General features: G+C 44.4%; 2 protein-coding genes across 4 annotated transcripts in view; both read right to left on the reverse strand.

Annotated features, from left to right (window-relative positions):
• Positions 1 to 857: 857 nt before the first annotated feature.
• On the reverse strand, positions 858 to 5738 carry TTLL2 (tubulin tyrosine ligase like 2). The gene is made up of 4 exons (XM_081188243.1): positions 5503 to 5738; positions 4032 to 4176; positions 3573 to 3610; positions 858 to 2513 (listed from the first exon to the last, which is right to left on the reverse strand). Exons 1-4 carry the CDS (start codon positions 5588 to 5590, stop codon positions 862 to 864), a joined length of 1923 nt encoding a protein of 640 aa, XP_081044369.1. The 5' UTR covers positions 5591 to 5738; the 3' UTR covers positions 858 to 861.
• A 1290-nt stretch (positions 5739 to 7028) lies between these two features.
• UNC93A (unc-93 homolog A) overlaps positions 7029 to 15714 on the reverse strand; it is a 30759-nt gene continuing 22073 nt past the window's right edge. For all 3 annotated transcript variants that reach the window (XM_081188261.1, XM_081188260.1, XM_081188262.1), the window contains 2 exons: positions 12862 to 12993; positions 7029 to 7717 (listed from right to left, as the gene is read on the reverse strand). In XM_081188261.1, the coding sequence (XP_081044387.1) occupies positions 7440 to 7717; positions 12862 to 12993 (410 nt within the window). In that variant the 3' untranslated portion in view covers positions 7029 to 7439. The remainder of the gene's footprint in view (positions 7718 to 12861; positions 12994 to 15714) is intronic.

Consider the following 15714-nt stretch of genomic DNA (forward strand, 5'->3'; position numbering starts at 1 on the left):
CACCTTGCAAAGGTGTGGCAAGCTCAGCCCTGCACTCACCAAGATTATAAAGAAATTCTAATGTGTCCTGTAAATGAGGCAGTTAAAATGGGTGCCTCAGTTTTGAGAAACTACAGTGCTAAATTTCCATAGCCTCAGGCTTGATGGAAAAGGAAGGGAGAACTGGGTATCATTGGCATATTGATTGGACTGCACTCAGACGCTACAGATGATCCCACAGTTTCATGGAGATTCATGGTGAGATCCCTGTGAGATGCTGTGTGTCAAAGGCCAATGAGTGTAATATTTAATTCCCCAGCAATATCTTCTGGGGTCTACCATTCGGGGAGGACCAATGCCAGTACAAAACTCTTGCCACTCGGCCCTAACGCGGTAAGGTGGGTTCAGAATAATATAAGCTGTTGAGCTAATGAACTTGTATTGTACTTTTGTGTGTGTGCATTGCTGTAATATTTTATTATGATCTGGCAGTTTATATAAATAAACAAACAAAATCAATCTACCAAGGCCACCAAAAAACAGTTTCTGTCCCAGATCTAAGCTATAATCCTAACTGAAATAAGTCTATACAATTTGTCTCATCCAGAACCACCTGGAGTTGAAGTCACCACTCCCCCACCCCACCCCGAAAAAAGGGACACTAACTAATGTTTGTTCAGGTCAGAGGGATCCATAGCAGTGAAGCCCTGACTGTTAAAGTGGTGTAGCCATTGCTCTATGGTGCAGATGTGTCCTCATAGTGACATCCTTCCTCCAACTTTTGTGGGAGTCTTATAGATTGTGGCATAACGTGTGCCAGCATAACTGCAGCACATGCACCCTCTGGTGTAAATGACATACAGGATTGCTCGTCCCGCTCATCTACTGGTTAAATAAGCTTTTATTTGATTTCTGGTGCTCTGGCTGCAATTCTTTGCTCATTAATTTGTGTATTTCTTTTATTACACTTTTGACATGGATCCCATTCCTAGATGCTTCAAGGACTGCATCACTGAAAGGAAATATAAGGACAAAGTCACCCACCCGAGGGAATGGCTTTTTGTCTTTATCTGAGAGGAAAAAGGGAGGGATAGATGGCTTGTGTGTACAGAGCTCAGTTGAATTAAGCCACCGGGTAGACTGAACAGGCTCATATAGGGAACTACTAGTTCTTAATAACTGTTTGCTTTTAGATGGCAGCAGGGATGTTTTGGGCGTGTTCATTCGTTCACGCAGTTGTGAGGTTAAGGTTTTCTTGGGGTATGCGCTGCCTGTCCTGCCAGACATTGGGCTCCTCTTATTAACTTGCAAGAGTGATGGGGAAGTAACTGCGGACTTGGTTCTTTTCCCACAAGCCAGGAAATCTAGAGAGACGTCAGTTTTGGTAGTCAACAAAGACTGCGTTTGGCCAAAGGACGACACTTTCCGGATCACCCCTTTGCTTGTTCTCAGCGCGTCAGCCTCCTTGTAGTTCAGCAAGTCGACGATGTCATGGAGCAACCTTCTTTTCACAGCTGCATCTGTGGCACAGTCGAGGTGCAGACCCGGGCTGTGGTTCACTTCCAGGAGCCAGGGCTTCATCTTGTCATCCACGAGAATGTCAAACCCAAAGAGCTCAAAGCAGTTAGAGGTAAATGGCACCGAGGGGGTGATGGCAAGCAAGGTAAGGGTGATGATGTGGTTGATCCTTTGCCAGAGGCGCACGTCGTTCACATGGCGGCTACGTAGGTAGGCCCGGAAACGGCTGAACGTCCACTTGCATCCGGAGCCGATGACGTCTTTGTCCTCCCTGTACGAGGGCCCAAACTTATTGATGCTTGTGTTTGTCAAGTGGGCGTAAACATTGTCCAGGGCCTCGAGGTCAAACTTCTCCGTCGCAAACCTCACCAGCCCTTCTTCGTAAACGTAAACAGTGAGGGGACAAAAGCTAGCGACGCATACGTAAAAGCGGAGGTCCCACTTGTACCCGGAAATAAGCAAGGGGTTGCTGATGTACTTCTGCACAATCACCATGCAGTCATAAACAAAGTCTTTAATGTCCTTGAAAATGAGGATGCCCCTCCCACGAGACCTGGCGACGGGCTTGCAGATCCAGTAGCTCAGCTTCCTGCCGGGTATTTGCCTCTCCTTGGTGTATTCTGTTATAAATTTAATGTAGTCGTTGGGCATGATGAAGGCTGCAGGACTGAACTCGTAGAGGGTTGTTCCATAAATTCCCTTCATGCGCTTCAAATGTCTTGCCAAATAGTCCTTCCTGGTGATCCGGACAGTTTCTGGATGGTGATTGAGCCTCTGCCATGGTTTAATGCTTCGGTGGTCTGCCATCCGGAAAGGCTGGTTCTGCCAGCACAGGTTCCAGTCCTCGTTATCTTGCTTGTGCTCATCATACTCGATCCAGCCACGCTCCAGTAGAACCTCACGGACTAATTCAGGAACGCTGTCATGTAGCCGGAAGACTAGTGGCTTGATGGAGCCTCCTGAATCAACCCCTTTTTCTGTGGTGGAGCTTTGATTTTCTGGAAAATCGGTATTTTCTGTGGGGGAAGCAAACAATTGACTCCATCGGTTTGGGTAATTTAATAGTAACAGGAATGCATTCCTTTGATTGGAACCTGAGTTGCCCCGTGCATATAGTTATATGCAGGGTACAAACACATTGATTGATGCATGGTAATAAAACACGACATGCATTTTCAGTTTGTGAGTCCAGTGACTTTCACTGATGTTCATAGATCTGATCCCCAGGGAAGAGTCATGAGTAACAGGGACCTCTAGCATGTGTTCTCCAACCCTGGGTTCCTTAAGGTGGTTGTACGTCCTACTGTACACAGGGAAGTCTTCTATTTGTAGGGCTGCCTGGCCCAAGGTCAGTTTAAAGATAACCCTAAGAAAGGAGAGCAGAGTTTGAAGATGCCTATCAACAGTTAACTACTAGACAACAAATTAAGCTGACACTTGGGTCCCTGGGTTTCAGTCTTCCCCATCATGAGGAAATGGCTGCATTGTAGTTCTGCTGAGATTCTAGTAATTATTTCTAAATTTGTATAAACACAATAAGATTATGTGTCTAGAAATTTCATGCAGATCTTTCCCATCTCTTGTATTCTCCTTGAGTGACAAGCTTCTTTCTTGGTTGTGATGTGTGTGACCACCTTAGCATGGTGGGTTATTGGGTTGGCCAAGCTTGATGTGATGTCACTAATGCCATGGTTATTTTAAAAAAATGACATCAGAGCGCGTGTAAGCCAGATTGGGGCTGTGGCAGAAACGATCCAAATCATGGGACTCCATACCTGCTGTTTACAATGAGAGGGAAGCTCCCATTTATTTTTTGCTTGATTGTAAACAGCAAGTATGTGGTGGGGAGCAGAGAGAGGTTCTGATTTGAACTATGTCAGGTGTTTAAGCCAGAACAAGGGAAAGTACAATATTATTCATATTCAGGTCCCAAGAGAAATTAAGTTGTTTTGTAGGCTTTGCATTAGGAAGCCAAACAGGCTTCAGTGATGAATATCATTTTATACCAGCTTGGGAAAACTCAGGCAGCTGAGTTTATAGAAGGTTTAAAGAGAATTTTTCAAAAAACCAAATACCTTTTCTCGGGCTCCTCAATCCCACCAGCTGTTCAGTACTGTGAATATGCAAGAGTAAATGAGAAACTGTCAAATAAAAGTGCATTACATACCAGCATACATCTCAATCTCAAATGCTTCCATTTGTATTAGTCCCCATGTTGTCCCTTGTCTCTCTTACCTATCCTGTGTTGTTTTCTTGACTCTCCCCATCTAAATTTAGATCATAAGTTATTTGGGGCAAGTACCGTACTTTTATTTTGGTTCTATGTATACTACCAGCTGCGGTGATGGCACCATATAAATTTAAATAATATTTATGAATCAGAGCTGCAAGCTCTTTTCCTATTTCAGTGGCAGTCCTTAGCTATTCTGTCGTCTTGTACTGTTATGATTCCCCTTCCCTGATATATATCTGTAATACAGAAGATCCCTTATCCCTGAATACCCACATTTACTTCAAAAAGAAAATGTGCAAACCTTAGTTCTCTTGTAGCTGTGCAAATCTGTTCTTCTTTTTCAGAGCTGCGGCTCGCCTTTTGCCATAGTGACATTGTTACCATCTCATGCTGGGTTGGAGAATCCATTTTTCTTCCTTTCTGGAATCCCAGCTTTCGAAGCGAAACTGATAATAATGTATATTTCTCAAGTTCTAAATCACCATAGAAACTTCACTGTGCCAGCATGTCACACACTTCAGCATTCTGTTTCCTTGTTCCCTCTCGCCCTTTCTGTAGAATATTCAGGGACACCCTCATCTCACATATTGTTCTGCTACCCAGTCACTCACAGCTAGAACAGCTTTTCAGATTGTGCCAGCTTAGCCTAGCGGTTACTTCAAATCTATCTTTGCAGAATCCCCTCAATTCACTTTTATTGAAATGGGCTTCCAGGAGAAAAACTCTCAGTGGATTTCCCTCTGCATTAAACTCTTGCATTTGATAAAGACATTACTTCCCAAGCCATGGGTGGTAATCAAATTACTCAGAGTAGACACATTGGGAATTAATGGACCTAACTCAGTCATCCTCATTAATTCCAGTTGGCCTACACGGACTAAAAATCGCTGAATATCACCCTGTATGTTATATTTTGGTATCTTTTTCATGTTAAAATTTAGATTGTAACCTTTATATTAAACGTATCAGCTTTTAGGCCAGGCCATAGATTTAAAAGAACGTTGATTTACTTACGGAGCAGTCCTATAATATTTACTTAGACATAAATCCCACCATGTAGTGGTGCTTACTTCAATATAAGTGTGCATAAGATTGCATCCTTATAGCAAGGCCAGTCCAAGAGAGAACAGCAATGTGCATAGCGTTGTAAGTATCTATGGCTGGCTAAGTTATTTTGACGCTTGAGGCAGAGAATCCCACCTATGTCTTTCCCTGACTGGGAGCAGGAATGCTATAACCATAAATTAAGTACTAACAATTTGTTTCCCTTTATGGCACTTAAGAATAATCCTGTTGATAGGCAGCGACATCATAATCACGATCCCATTAGTAAAATGGGTACCCTACATTTGGAAACATGCCCAGTTGCTGATCCCAGAGCATTCATGTTGCGTTTCATACCGTACCTCAGAAATTCTTACAACATGACTCCAAGGTAGGCAAGTGTACCTCTATTACATCCTAATCTGGGGTTGGGACTGGGGGCCCTAACCACTTGGACAAGTGCCCCATCTGTGCAACTGAATTTGCTCTCCTGTTCCCACCAGTCCCCCCAACTTCAAAAATCAGCTCTGGAGGGTTGGGGGATCCCACAGCAGAGTTGGGGGAGTGCGTGAAGGGAGAAGGAGAAAGTCCTGTTGCACCACTGGAACCCCACTCGCATTGGATACAACCCAGAGTGTGCGGCTTGCCTGTGGCCCAATTCATTCATTCATGGTCACATAGTTAACATTAATTGCTGTTACTTTTTTATTGCAAGAATATCCACATACCTTTCCCCTTGGGAACACCTGCAGTGGGGCAATGGCACTCCTCTCCTTCAGCATAAAAATTATCCCCAGAGTCATCAGTGCAACACATTTAGCTCCACTGCTGAGGGCATCAGTTAAGGGTTTTTTCTTTCAGTCTCTTTTTGAGACCCGAAGAGGAATTTGTGGGCTGCCTGAATCGTCACCTGTTTCCTGCTTTCACCTGGATGGCCAGCCAGCCAGGAGGGTTAAAGCTTGGTTGCTTAGCAATGCAAAACAGATCCTGGGAACAAAAGCGAATGTTCTCATGGTCACAGGAGCTTTTTCCACTTTCCCCTTCCTTGAACTCTAGGCCTCTTCTCAAACTGAGCCAGCTTTTTCACAGGCCCTGCTGCTATGCTCTTATTATTATTTACTTGCCTTCACTCTAATTATTTATTATGGACCTACCTTCATGCTAAGGTCCAAGGACGGGTTGCAACGTTAAAGCACAATCATGGGTATAATCATGGCACAGAATTTGTGTCCAATTTCAGCATAACTTTTCAGCAAAGAATGAAGCCGTAGAGGGCGGAGAAGAACGCGGTTCTCTCTGGGTATTCAGGTGGCTGCTGTATCACACGAGAAGTGTGGGAATCCAGTCTGTATAATAACAGCACTGTGTGCCAAAGCAGGGGATAATTAATACAAAACTAAAGCTGCAGTCCAAAAGGGAAGGGGCAGCGGTTGAATTGTAGTTTTGAGCATTGTGCTGGGCTTGTGCTGATAGGGTGGGAGCAGCCAACTCATAGGGGCTGTGGGGCCTCCCCCCTAAAAAAGTTGATGAGCATAGCCATTCAAATGGTGTCCATGCACCGCATGATGTTTGTATTTGATATCCCGCTTTATCACTACCCGAAGGAGTCTCAAAGCGGCTAACATTCTCCTTTCCCTTCCTCCCCCACAACAAACACTCTGTCATGTGATCAATTATGCAGGGCGGGGCTTACCCCCCAATATTTTAGTAAAGTTGGCACCCCTGGTTCTTGCGCTCTCCTGTCCTTTCCTGAAGTTTTGTTTGGCTGCCCATGACATTCCTCTCATTGATGGGAGGGACATTCATTGCACCACATGACTGCTTCCACTGGTCTTGTGGACTCGGTGCGGCTTATTGGCCTCGTCCAAATGCCATGCCACATCCTTCACCCCATTTCATCAGATTTATATAGTGTGTAAATAAATAGTAGATTAGCTCTACGATGTCTCACGCTTCTTGCTGTGTTCTGCCAGAAGCTTAGTGTGCATATATCATTATGATGTATGTCGCTAGAAGCGCCCTGGAAGAGAAGGGAGATGCCTTTTCTAGAGCTGCGCGTACCGGAGGACACTCAGAGTTCTGGGGGATTGCAGGCACCCCCAGGGCATTCTCCAACAATTTCCTTAGGAGACTTGGATGGAGAAATTACAGTTTCATGTTTATTTCCTTGAGGGGAGTGGTAAGGCTGTATTCCAGTTGAGAGTCAATTTATATTTTCTATGTGGCTATGAGTGATTTAGTAAGAAACAGAACATTTTTGAATTATCAATGTATATTTATTCTCCCCCCATTAAAAAAAATATCAAAGACCCATTAATAATATTTTTTTGTTACTAGTAGCAAGAAGAGAAGGTCCCTAGTATTGTACTGTCTTAATTGAAGTCATTATTGTATTGGCAGAAAAAAACATCCTATGTACATTTTGCACCAGTTCGAAAGAACTGAAGTTTCCATTTACATATTGCACAAATCATGGTATCTGTTCCTTGGTAGCCTTCCTTGGTGTCGAGCCTTTTGAGAAGCCATCTGTGGCACCAGTCCTGTGATGCACTGCCTCTTTCACAAGAGCTTCTTTCTGGTAGCCCATACAAAATGCACATGAGCAAAATTAGGCACTTTTGGACTGGGCCATTTGCTTGGCCTTACAGAGGTTTGCTTTGCTGGGCTACAAATGGGTTTGTGGATCTTTCTCGCCTAGTTCGTTTGGCTCCTGCTTTGAGATACTGGGTAGTTCAGGACCAGGAGAGGACTGTGATTCCAGGTGCTCGACTGCTGCATAGCATACCATGGCCACCACCAGTACAGCCAGCACAATATAAAGTTTGACGCTGACACTTAAGAACGTGCTGTAACCAAAGGCGATGACAAACCCCAGGGACTCCCACAGGCGATAATTAGCAAAGGCGGCCTCCTTGTGTTTTTCAAATAACACTCCATAGAGAGCTGTAAACAAATGGAAAGAGAAGAATTAGGCAAAACTTTGTTTGAAGCCTAAATCTGACACCCATCCAGGTCTGTAACTGTAGCAGCAGTAGCTAACCCTCTTTCTCCCTGGAAAAGGTCATGCTGCAAGAAAATACACGATGGATGACTTCTCTTTTGTACCAGGAAGCTGCTTAGGATCACACAACGTTGTAGCTTAAACCATATACTGCTGGGGTTTGAGTTTACTGTGAACAGGTCCATCACCAGGCAACAGTGGTCCAGAGACATTAAAAAACAATCTTTGTTCCTTGGTGTGGGAAATCTCTCTCGCCTGCTTTTGGAGGGCGACACCTTCAGCTGGTGTAAGCGGCAGAGACACAAGAGCTGCAATGCTCAAGAGTTCCTTGTGAAGGCTTGTTAAACCACTCAGAGAATTGTAGCTCTGAGTGGAGGAAAGCAGGGGCACCCTGACAAATGGTATCACAATTCTTTAAACGTAAGGTGTGAATATGGCCAATGTTATCCATGCTCCTAGCAGTATCTTTAAAACAGTGCTACTTGGAATCCTTACGCATGCAAACTATGGGCTCTGTTGCTGCAGGAATGAATATATGAATATGATGACATCAGGCAGTTAATGTCTAAAAAAAGGATCGGGGTATGGTAAGATCTGGTTTCAGTTCTGGTATGTAATATACAGAGGCTGCATAACTTCCCGGGATGATCCACACGTCAAATGGAAGTGCCTGTGTTTATAATTAACCTGTTAGAAATGCTACATTGGGGAGGCTGCTGGCTAGAACATCTGTTCTACTTTTAAGAATGCAAGAGCTGCTGGATCAGGCCAAAGGCCCATCTAATCTAGCACTACTGGTTCTCATAGTAGCCAGCCATATACCCGTGAGAAGCCATTAAGCAGGATCTGAATGCAACAGCTTCTACTCACTTGTGATTCCCAGCAACTGATACCCAGCAACTGACCCACAAGGGTCATCTGAATCTTTTGCCCAACATGGGGTTCGAACCTGCAACACAACTACTGCAAAACTCCAGCATGGAAGATGCTTGTGTGTGCATAATAGTATGCATATTATTACATACAAAGCAGCTCTTATAGAAGAACATATGAAATAAAGCAGATTTAACTTACAATACAGTGAGGTGCCAAAATATGACACGCGCTTTTGGATAGATGAATCTGAAAATGTGGAGTAGGGCCAGGATTCAGGCATTTCCCATTAAAATCCTTTAGGAGGAGCCCTTGGTCAATATTAGATTCCACAACCACAAGAGATCTCTTGGAACAGCTACTAGCTTAAACCCTGATAGGAGTTAATTTTTCAGTCTCTAGAATTCTCTTTGGAACTTTGTAATGAAACTCTGTTAAAGTAAGAGCTGAGTCATGTAACTGATAATTAAACTGAGCAGCTCATGCCTACCTCACTTTGTGTGTAATTCAAAAGCACAGGGTTTAATTTGAATTCTGCTGTGGAACCTGTTTTCAATGGCAGACCTGTGCCCTCCAGTGTGAAGTAATAATTAGGAAGAGTGAAGCTCTGAACACGTGTGGAGTGTTTCTTTCTTAGAAGCAGCAAAGATAAGATACAGCTTCCACAATAGATCAAGTACCACAGGCTACTGTTTTTGGTGTTTTTTGTTTTTTTTGAATGGTAGAAGAAGCAGCAGCGGTTGATAATTGCAAGGCACTCTGCACACGTTCACAAATCTTCTGTTGATTATTCAGGGCTAGTCCTATCTCAAGAGTTATCATTTTATATTTACTACATGGAGTTTCAACTTCAGCTGACTTGAGCTGAGCTTCTTATTATTTCTTCGCATTTCCCAGATCCAAGAACTAGTAACTATATCGAGTTCTGGGGTTCTGCTCCCATGTTCTGGAGTTGAACCTTGGCTCAAAAGAAGGCCTGCATATCCCTTAACAATGTACTGTATTTTTCGCTCTATAAGATGCACCAGACCATAAGACGCACCTAGCTTTTGGAGGAGGAAAACAAGAAAAAAATATTCTGAATCTCAGAAGCCAGAACAGCAAGAGGGACTGCTGCGCAGCGAAAGCAGAGATCCCTCTTGCTGTTCTGGCTTCTGGGATAGCTGCGCAGCCTGCATTCGCTCCATAAGACGCACACACATTTCCCCTTACTTTTTAGGAGGGAAAAAGTGCGTCTTATAGAGCAAAAAATAACAGAGGATTTCCTTTAAGCAAAGTGCTGCCTCCTGTTCAGAAGAATACAGATACAAGTTTGTAAAGGCATACCCTCCAACATTTCTCTGACAAAAATAGGGATGCCAAGTGCTATTTTTGCTAGAAAAAGAGGTGCTGGAACTCACGATAAACACATCCCTCATAGAATGGCAATAGTGCCTACCTGAGAGGTGCTGGAACTGAGTTCTGGTGAGTTCCAGCTGAAAAAAAACCTGGGGGTGTCTTATTCCATACCCTCCAACTTTTCTCCAATGAAAATAGAGATGCCCTACCATATGTTTCTCTGATGAAAATAGGCACATCCTCGGGAAAGTGGGACATTCTGGGATTAAATCAGAAACTAGGACAGCTACTGTAAATCTGGGACTGTCCCTGGAAAATAGGGACACTTGGAGGGTCTGTAAAGGGTGTCCCTTTCCCCAATAACTTCATAAGCTTAGTCATATCCTCAACATACAGTAGAACTTCTCCAAGTCCAGAACATATGCTTCTACATATCACACAGTTCTGTAATGTGCAAAAAGAAGAAATAGATCACAGCCACCATATCTCCATGTAAGGCCAGGACCTTCCCTAACCTGCTAGCCTCCAGGCATTGTTAGACTGCAACCTCCATCAGGTGCAGGTACTTGGCCAATAGTCAGGGCCAGTAGTCTAGCAACATCTGGAGGGAAGGCTTGCTTTATGCTTCCTGGTTTGTTGAACATTCATCCTGATTTGCTTACAAGGTGCTTATGCTTCTTACAATTCCTCATGTGTTCATTCCACACTTTTCAGTGCATTTCCTCATCACTTTCCAAACTGCTTGATCTTTAACCCACTTTAAATGTGTAAGTCTGAAATCCTGTTATGTGCTCGAAGCCTTGAACCCCTCCTGCAAAATATTTGCGGTCTGGACCGGAGGCACCCGGAAGTGTAGTTAAGCCCTTGGCATGACCTCATCTAACCTGTATGTAATCCTTGCTTGGTTCAGCTTTGTTGTTGTCAAAAGACTCTCTTGCCCTGACATTCCCAGGAAATGAGAGAGAATGTATGTAAGGTGGCACTTTGTAATGGAGCGAGATCTGTTGGTGAGGTGTGCAAGTGCTTGTATTTCGCCTGTGTAAACAACGTGGTGACATATTTAATCTCCATAGCTAATTAGTTTAGGATTTATTCCTTGGATGACAGTGTAAATATTTCAACATATTACAAAAGGTCTTTCTAGCCTTTAACCTTTATTTTTTCTTATGCAATGTTATTTTAATCTCTGTGCCCCTCCCCTCACACACAGCAGGGATAATAAACATTTCAATTAGCTCCTGGTTATCAGATACAGTGGATTCTTGAACTTAATCCATTCCAGAAATCTGTTCAATTCCTGAAACTGTTTGAAAACTGAGGCACGGCTTCCGATTGGCTGCAGGAGCTTCCTGCGCTCAAGCGAAAGCCGCATCGGACATTTGGCTTCCGAAAAACATTTGAAAATTGGAATGGGAGTCGAATTATTGGTCAACTAAGCCGTTTGAGAACCAAGGTTCCACTGCATTCCTTTTGACTTAGCACACAGCCTGCATTTGAGGATTCCTTTCAAACCTTTGCTCTCTGGTCACATCCACAGCACACATTTAAAGCAAATGGCTTCCAGCAAAGAATCCTGGGAACTGTCATTTACAACTCACAGAGCTACAATTTCCAGTACCCTTAAACTACAGTTCCTGGGATTCTTTGGGGAAAGTTATGTGCTTGAAATGTGTGGCATGGCTGTGCTCTCTCTCTCTCTCTCTCTATGTATACAAACGAATACCAAATGTGGTAAGTGGTAATAATGAGAGAGAATTTCTTCATTGGTTATGAATGCAATCTCAGATGAATAAAGGAAGGGGCTTAATTTCCTGACACATAGGTATTGAATTACAAGTGTTGAATTGGGTTATGCATAACACCTGTGGCTTAATGCCAGTGCTGTGAGCTTCTGTCAGGAGTCGCTACATGCCCAACTATCACTACGTGGAAAGCTGTGATGGTTCTCCTTCCTGTTGTACATGGAAGATGATTTGTCCATTTACTGTATTTCCCCCCCCCCCCGATTTGAACTATAAAATGGTGGTTTTTTTGAGTCAAAGTGAGAGTACCCCTAAACATTTTTTTTTTAAGAAAAAAGCACTGTGGCTTAGCACTTAACATGTCAGGAGGAAATGCATCAACAAACCAAAACTATGTTTCATTTGAAGCAAAATAAGCCAGATTTGATTCTCTAGCATTCAAAGATTTATAGAAAAGTTTGCCAAAAACATAAAATGCTATTTAAGTTTTAACTCCCCCCCCCCCATGATGTTACAGCATACAGTACCTGTTTTGGACCCAGGACTCAGCTACATTAATCAAATTACAACATTAAAAATGTGTTATAACACTGTGTGATCAGATGGTGCTGTAGAGCTGAAATCACAACTCAGTGATATTTTCCACTTTGAGCTTTACAACGGTGTTTTTTTTTTTTTTTAATATCTGTGTAGATCTAGCCCCAGTCTTCCAACTCTTTCTGCCAAGGTGCATTCTACTCAGACATATCTCAGGAGCTTCCAGACGGGTGCTCCTCATGCACAGAAATGTTTCACAGCATCCATGTGATGTCAGCATAGAATGCCAGCCAGCATAAAAGTGCCCACCCCACCACTTAATTCAAGTTACCCTTTCTAGGGAAAATCTAATCAGTTTTTAAATTTTATTTTAATAGCTATTACCAACTCCCATTTGCAACAGTCAGTTTGCAATATTATGCCCCCATCTGGAAGCACTGATAGTTACTGGAATCTAGAGAATCTGCTTTCAGTGAGACTAAGGCCACAGAGTCCCATGCACACTTTCCTCAGAGTAAATCCCATTGATCCCAGTGGAACTGACTTGCATAGAGTTGTGCTTGTGCTGCCAGTCTTCCATGATAGAAAAGGCTTACCATTGGTCTGCGTCTGCCAGATAGCATCAGCCACACCCCACAGGGCAGGGAATACGAAGAACAGGGCAAGGTGGCTTGGGCGAGGTTTCCAGAGCAATAGTCCTATTATACAGGCAAGGTTGAGAACTCCACCTGGAAGATGATGAAAGATTGAGAGAAAACAATAAAGAGTTTCAGAAGTAGGCCATTTCAGATAGTGAGAATTATATAGCTGCACCAGGCCAAGGTCCACATTGTGCATTAGTTTCCAAGAGTGGCAGCCGCCCAGGTGGCATTGGAAGCAAAGAAGCAGTATCAGCAAGGCTGGCTATGGTATAAAGATGAAGTAAGCAACCACCTGGGATGTCAAAATTCCAGCTACATAAATGTTTTGGAGATCCACCAGAGTGCACAGAGGGGCAATGAGGCTGCTTAGGAGCACATTGGCTGGGCAATGTACCCTGCCGTTCAGGAAACAAATCAAGAGTCTTCTCATTTCCATTGGCCCCCAAGGTCACAGAGGGAAGGACCTGCTATCTCTTCTGCTGGTTGCCTGGAGGAAACAAACCTTGAGTCCTGGTTCAGATGACATGTTGGCTAAGCCAAACCACAGCTTAGCTCACCGTGGTGTTGCAGCAGGAGGATTGCGGGCAGGAGCCACAATCTCTTCTTTGGGGTCTCTCATGCCCACCCATTCTTGCTTGACTTAGCCTAACAAGCCAGCCAGCCCATTGTCAAGGCAAGTAATTTAGTCCTGGCATATAATGGGCACCTGTCAGCCTAATGATATGGGTGAAGTAGGCAGCAAAATGTCAGCTGATTTTCTCAAGAGTGAAATTTTATCCAGGATGTGTAGTTGGGAACATTTCTCTTAAGTCATATTAGATGTGAAGTACATTCAGTTTGGAGAATGTGCAGAGCTAGCTCATTAAAAAATCCTCCAGTGAAACATGAGAAAGAGAACCCCAAGAGACATAATTTGCCAGGAGTGCCAAGTTCTCCAAATGTTTCTTCATAGTCTGCCCTCCCTCCCTGATGTTGGTCAGATCAGTGCCTTAGCAAGTGCTGCCAGTTGGCCCTATAAATTATATTATTGTCAGATCAGCACCTCCAAAAGGGACAGGCAAATATGTAGCTTATTGCTTCATGACTGCAGAAGCCATGACACCTCCCTGTTCAGGGAATGCCAGTCATTAGATGAAAGGAAGGGAACCTTCTTTTCCCCTGTCCAAGACGCTGGGATGGGATTTGTTTGTGGGTCATTTCATTCAGGATTACGTGGTATAAATCAGTATGCCATGCAACCACTCCAAGAACCCCATGTGGACACACAAAAGTAAAGTTTCAGAGGTAGGAAATACAAAGGGGACCTGCAGCAAAATGTTGCTGTGTGGAGTGCTTCTGCTCAGATTTCCAACCAACCAGCCACATTATTTTCTAGGGTCCTCAGACTTCCGGTTTGGATCGCCTGCAGTATGGGAGCGCGGGGAGGTTGCTCCCTGACCTCTCCAAGCTGAACGGGGTTTTTGAGGGGCAACGCAAAGGCACTGCGTCCCCCAAAACCTCAAGGGGGGCCCCCTTGAGGGAAGCGTTACCAGCAGCGTCGGAGTGGCCCGAAGCTACGTGGATTTTACCAGGGGCGAAGGGACCGAGAGACGCACTTTGGTAAGCTCTGCGGACCCCGCGCAGCTATGCCTCAATGCTCCTGCTGAAAGAGGCGACAAATCTCCGCAAATTTAAGAAAAGCAATCCTTGGGGCTGAATGAACTAAGGTGGAATTAAAAATTGGAAAACAGAGCCAAGGAGCGATGGATGTTTACAGATTTAGTTACGGAGTCCTTTTGGTTTTACGGGTTTAAGATGGCGCTGGGACTTTAGTCGGAAGAGCGTTACAAAGAAACAAGCACTTACCCGCTGTAGAACCACGAAAGGGAAAGTCCCTGTCGGGAGTTTGACGGGGCGAATGTAACCAACAGAAAAGTGATAAAACGGAAAAAGAAACTTTAAAGACTTTGCTCGACATAGGCAGCTAGAGAAAATCTCTGGGGGGAGTTTTAAGGAGAAGATCGAGGAGCAGGGAGCGAGGCGTCAGCAAAAAGCGGAGGAAGATAAAGGGGAGGGAGGAAAGCAGACTGGCTTGTGACATAGAAAAGAGGAGCCAGCAGCTACGGAAAAAATGGTCTTTGTAGAAAGGAACAAACCTTCCTCTCTCACACAATCTTTGAGGGCGGTGTAAAGAACAAAGACCAAGCCCGGTACGGCACCCCCCCTCCAGACGTCTATTTCCTTCGGAAGGTTCTCGAGCTTTGGGGCTCCTGAAGTCTGCCGCTCCTGACCCACCCTCCTCTGCACTTCGGGGCAGTGGGAGGAGAAACCCTCGCAAGGTTTGCGGGGCGAAGCTTTGGAGCTCCTGAAGTCCGCCGCGCCCGACCCCCCCTCCTCTGCACTTCGGGGCAGCGGGAGGAGAAACCCTTGCAAGGATTGCGGGGTGAACCTGATTCAAAACTGTGCTACGGAAGCGGCGATTCACCTCCTTTTGCCTGCCCCTTCCATGCTGCGTCGGATTCTTAGTCGGATACTCTTGTTTTTAGAATTGGATACTTCTTGTTCCCAGAACTGGATACTTCTTGTTCCTAGAACTTGATACATTCACGGAGTAACCCTCCAGGAGACACAGAACAAGAAGCCTTATTCTACACACCATTTTTGTCGAACGCCTTCGGAAGCTTGAATCTTATTTGGACCTTGTGTCTCCTCTCGTCGTCGGTACATTATACTTTCAGTCCTGCCTGCCCCCCGCCCCCCCTCTTTTCTCTCTTCCTTCTTCCCCAGCTTTGGAGGTATATATAGAAAGACAAACCAAAAGAGAGTCGA

Source organism: Podarcis bocagei, assembly GCF_964188305.1.
Source record: "Podarcis bocagei genome assembly, chromosome: 3".
NCBI classification, from domain to species: Eukaryota; Metazoa; Chordata; class Lepidosauria; order Squamata; family Lacertidae; genus Podarcis; species Podarcis bocagei.

Bases quoted from the DNA above. Each gene is read 5' to 3' on its own strand.
- TTLL2 (XM_081188243.1), bottom strand. From the start codon at position 5,590: ATGTGTTGCACTGATGACTCTGGGGATAATTTTTATGCTGAAGGAGAG. The intron at 3,611-4,031 runs GTTTGCACATTT...GCATATTCACAG, and splicing joins ACAGCTACAAGAGAACTAAG to TACTGAACAGCTGGTGGGAT. The intron at 2,514-3,572 runs GTATTTGGTTTT...CTTCCCCCACAG, and splicing joins ATTGAGGAGCCCGAGAAAAG to AAAATACCGATTTTCCAGAA.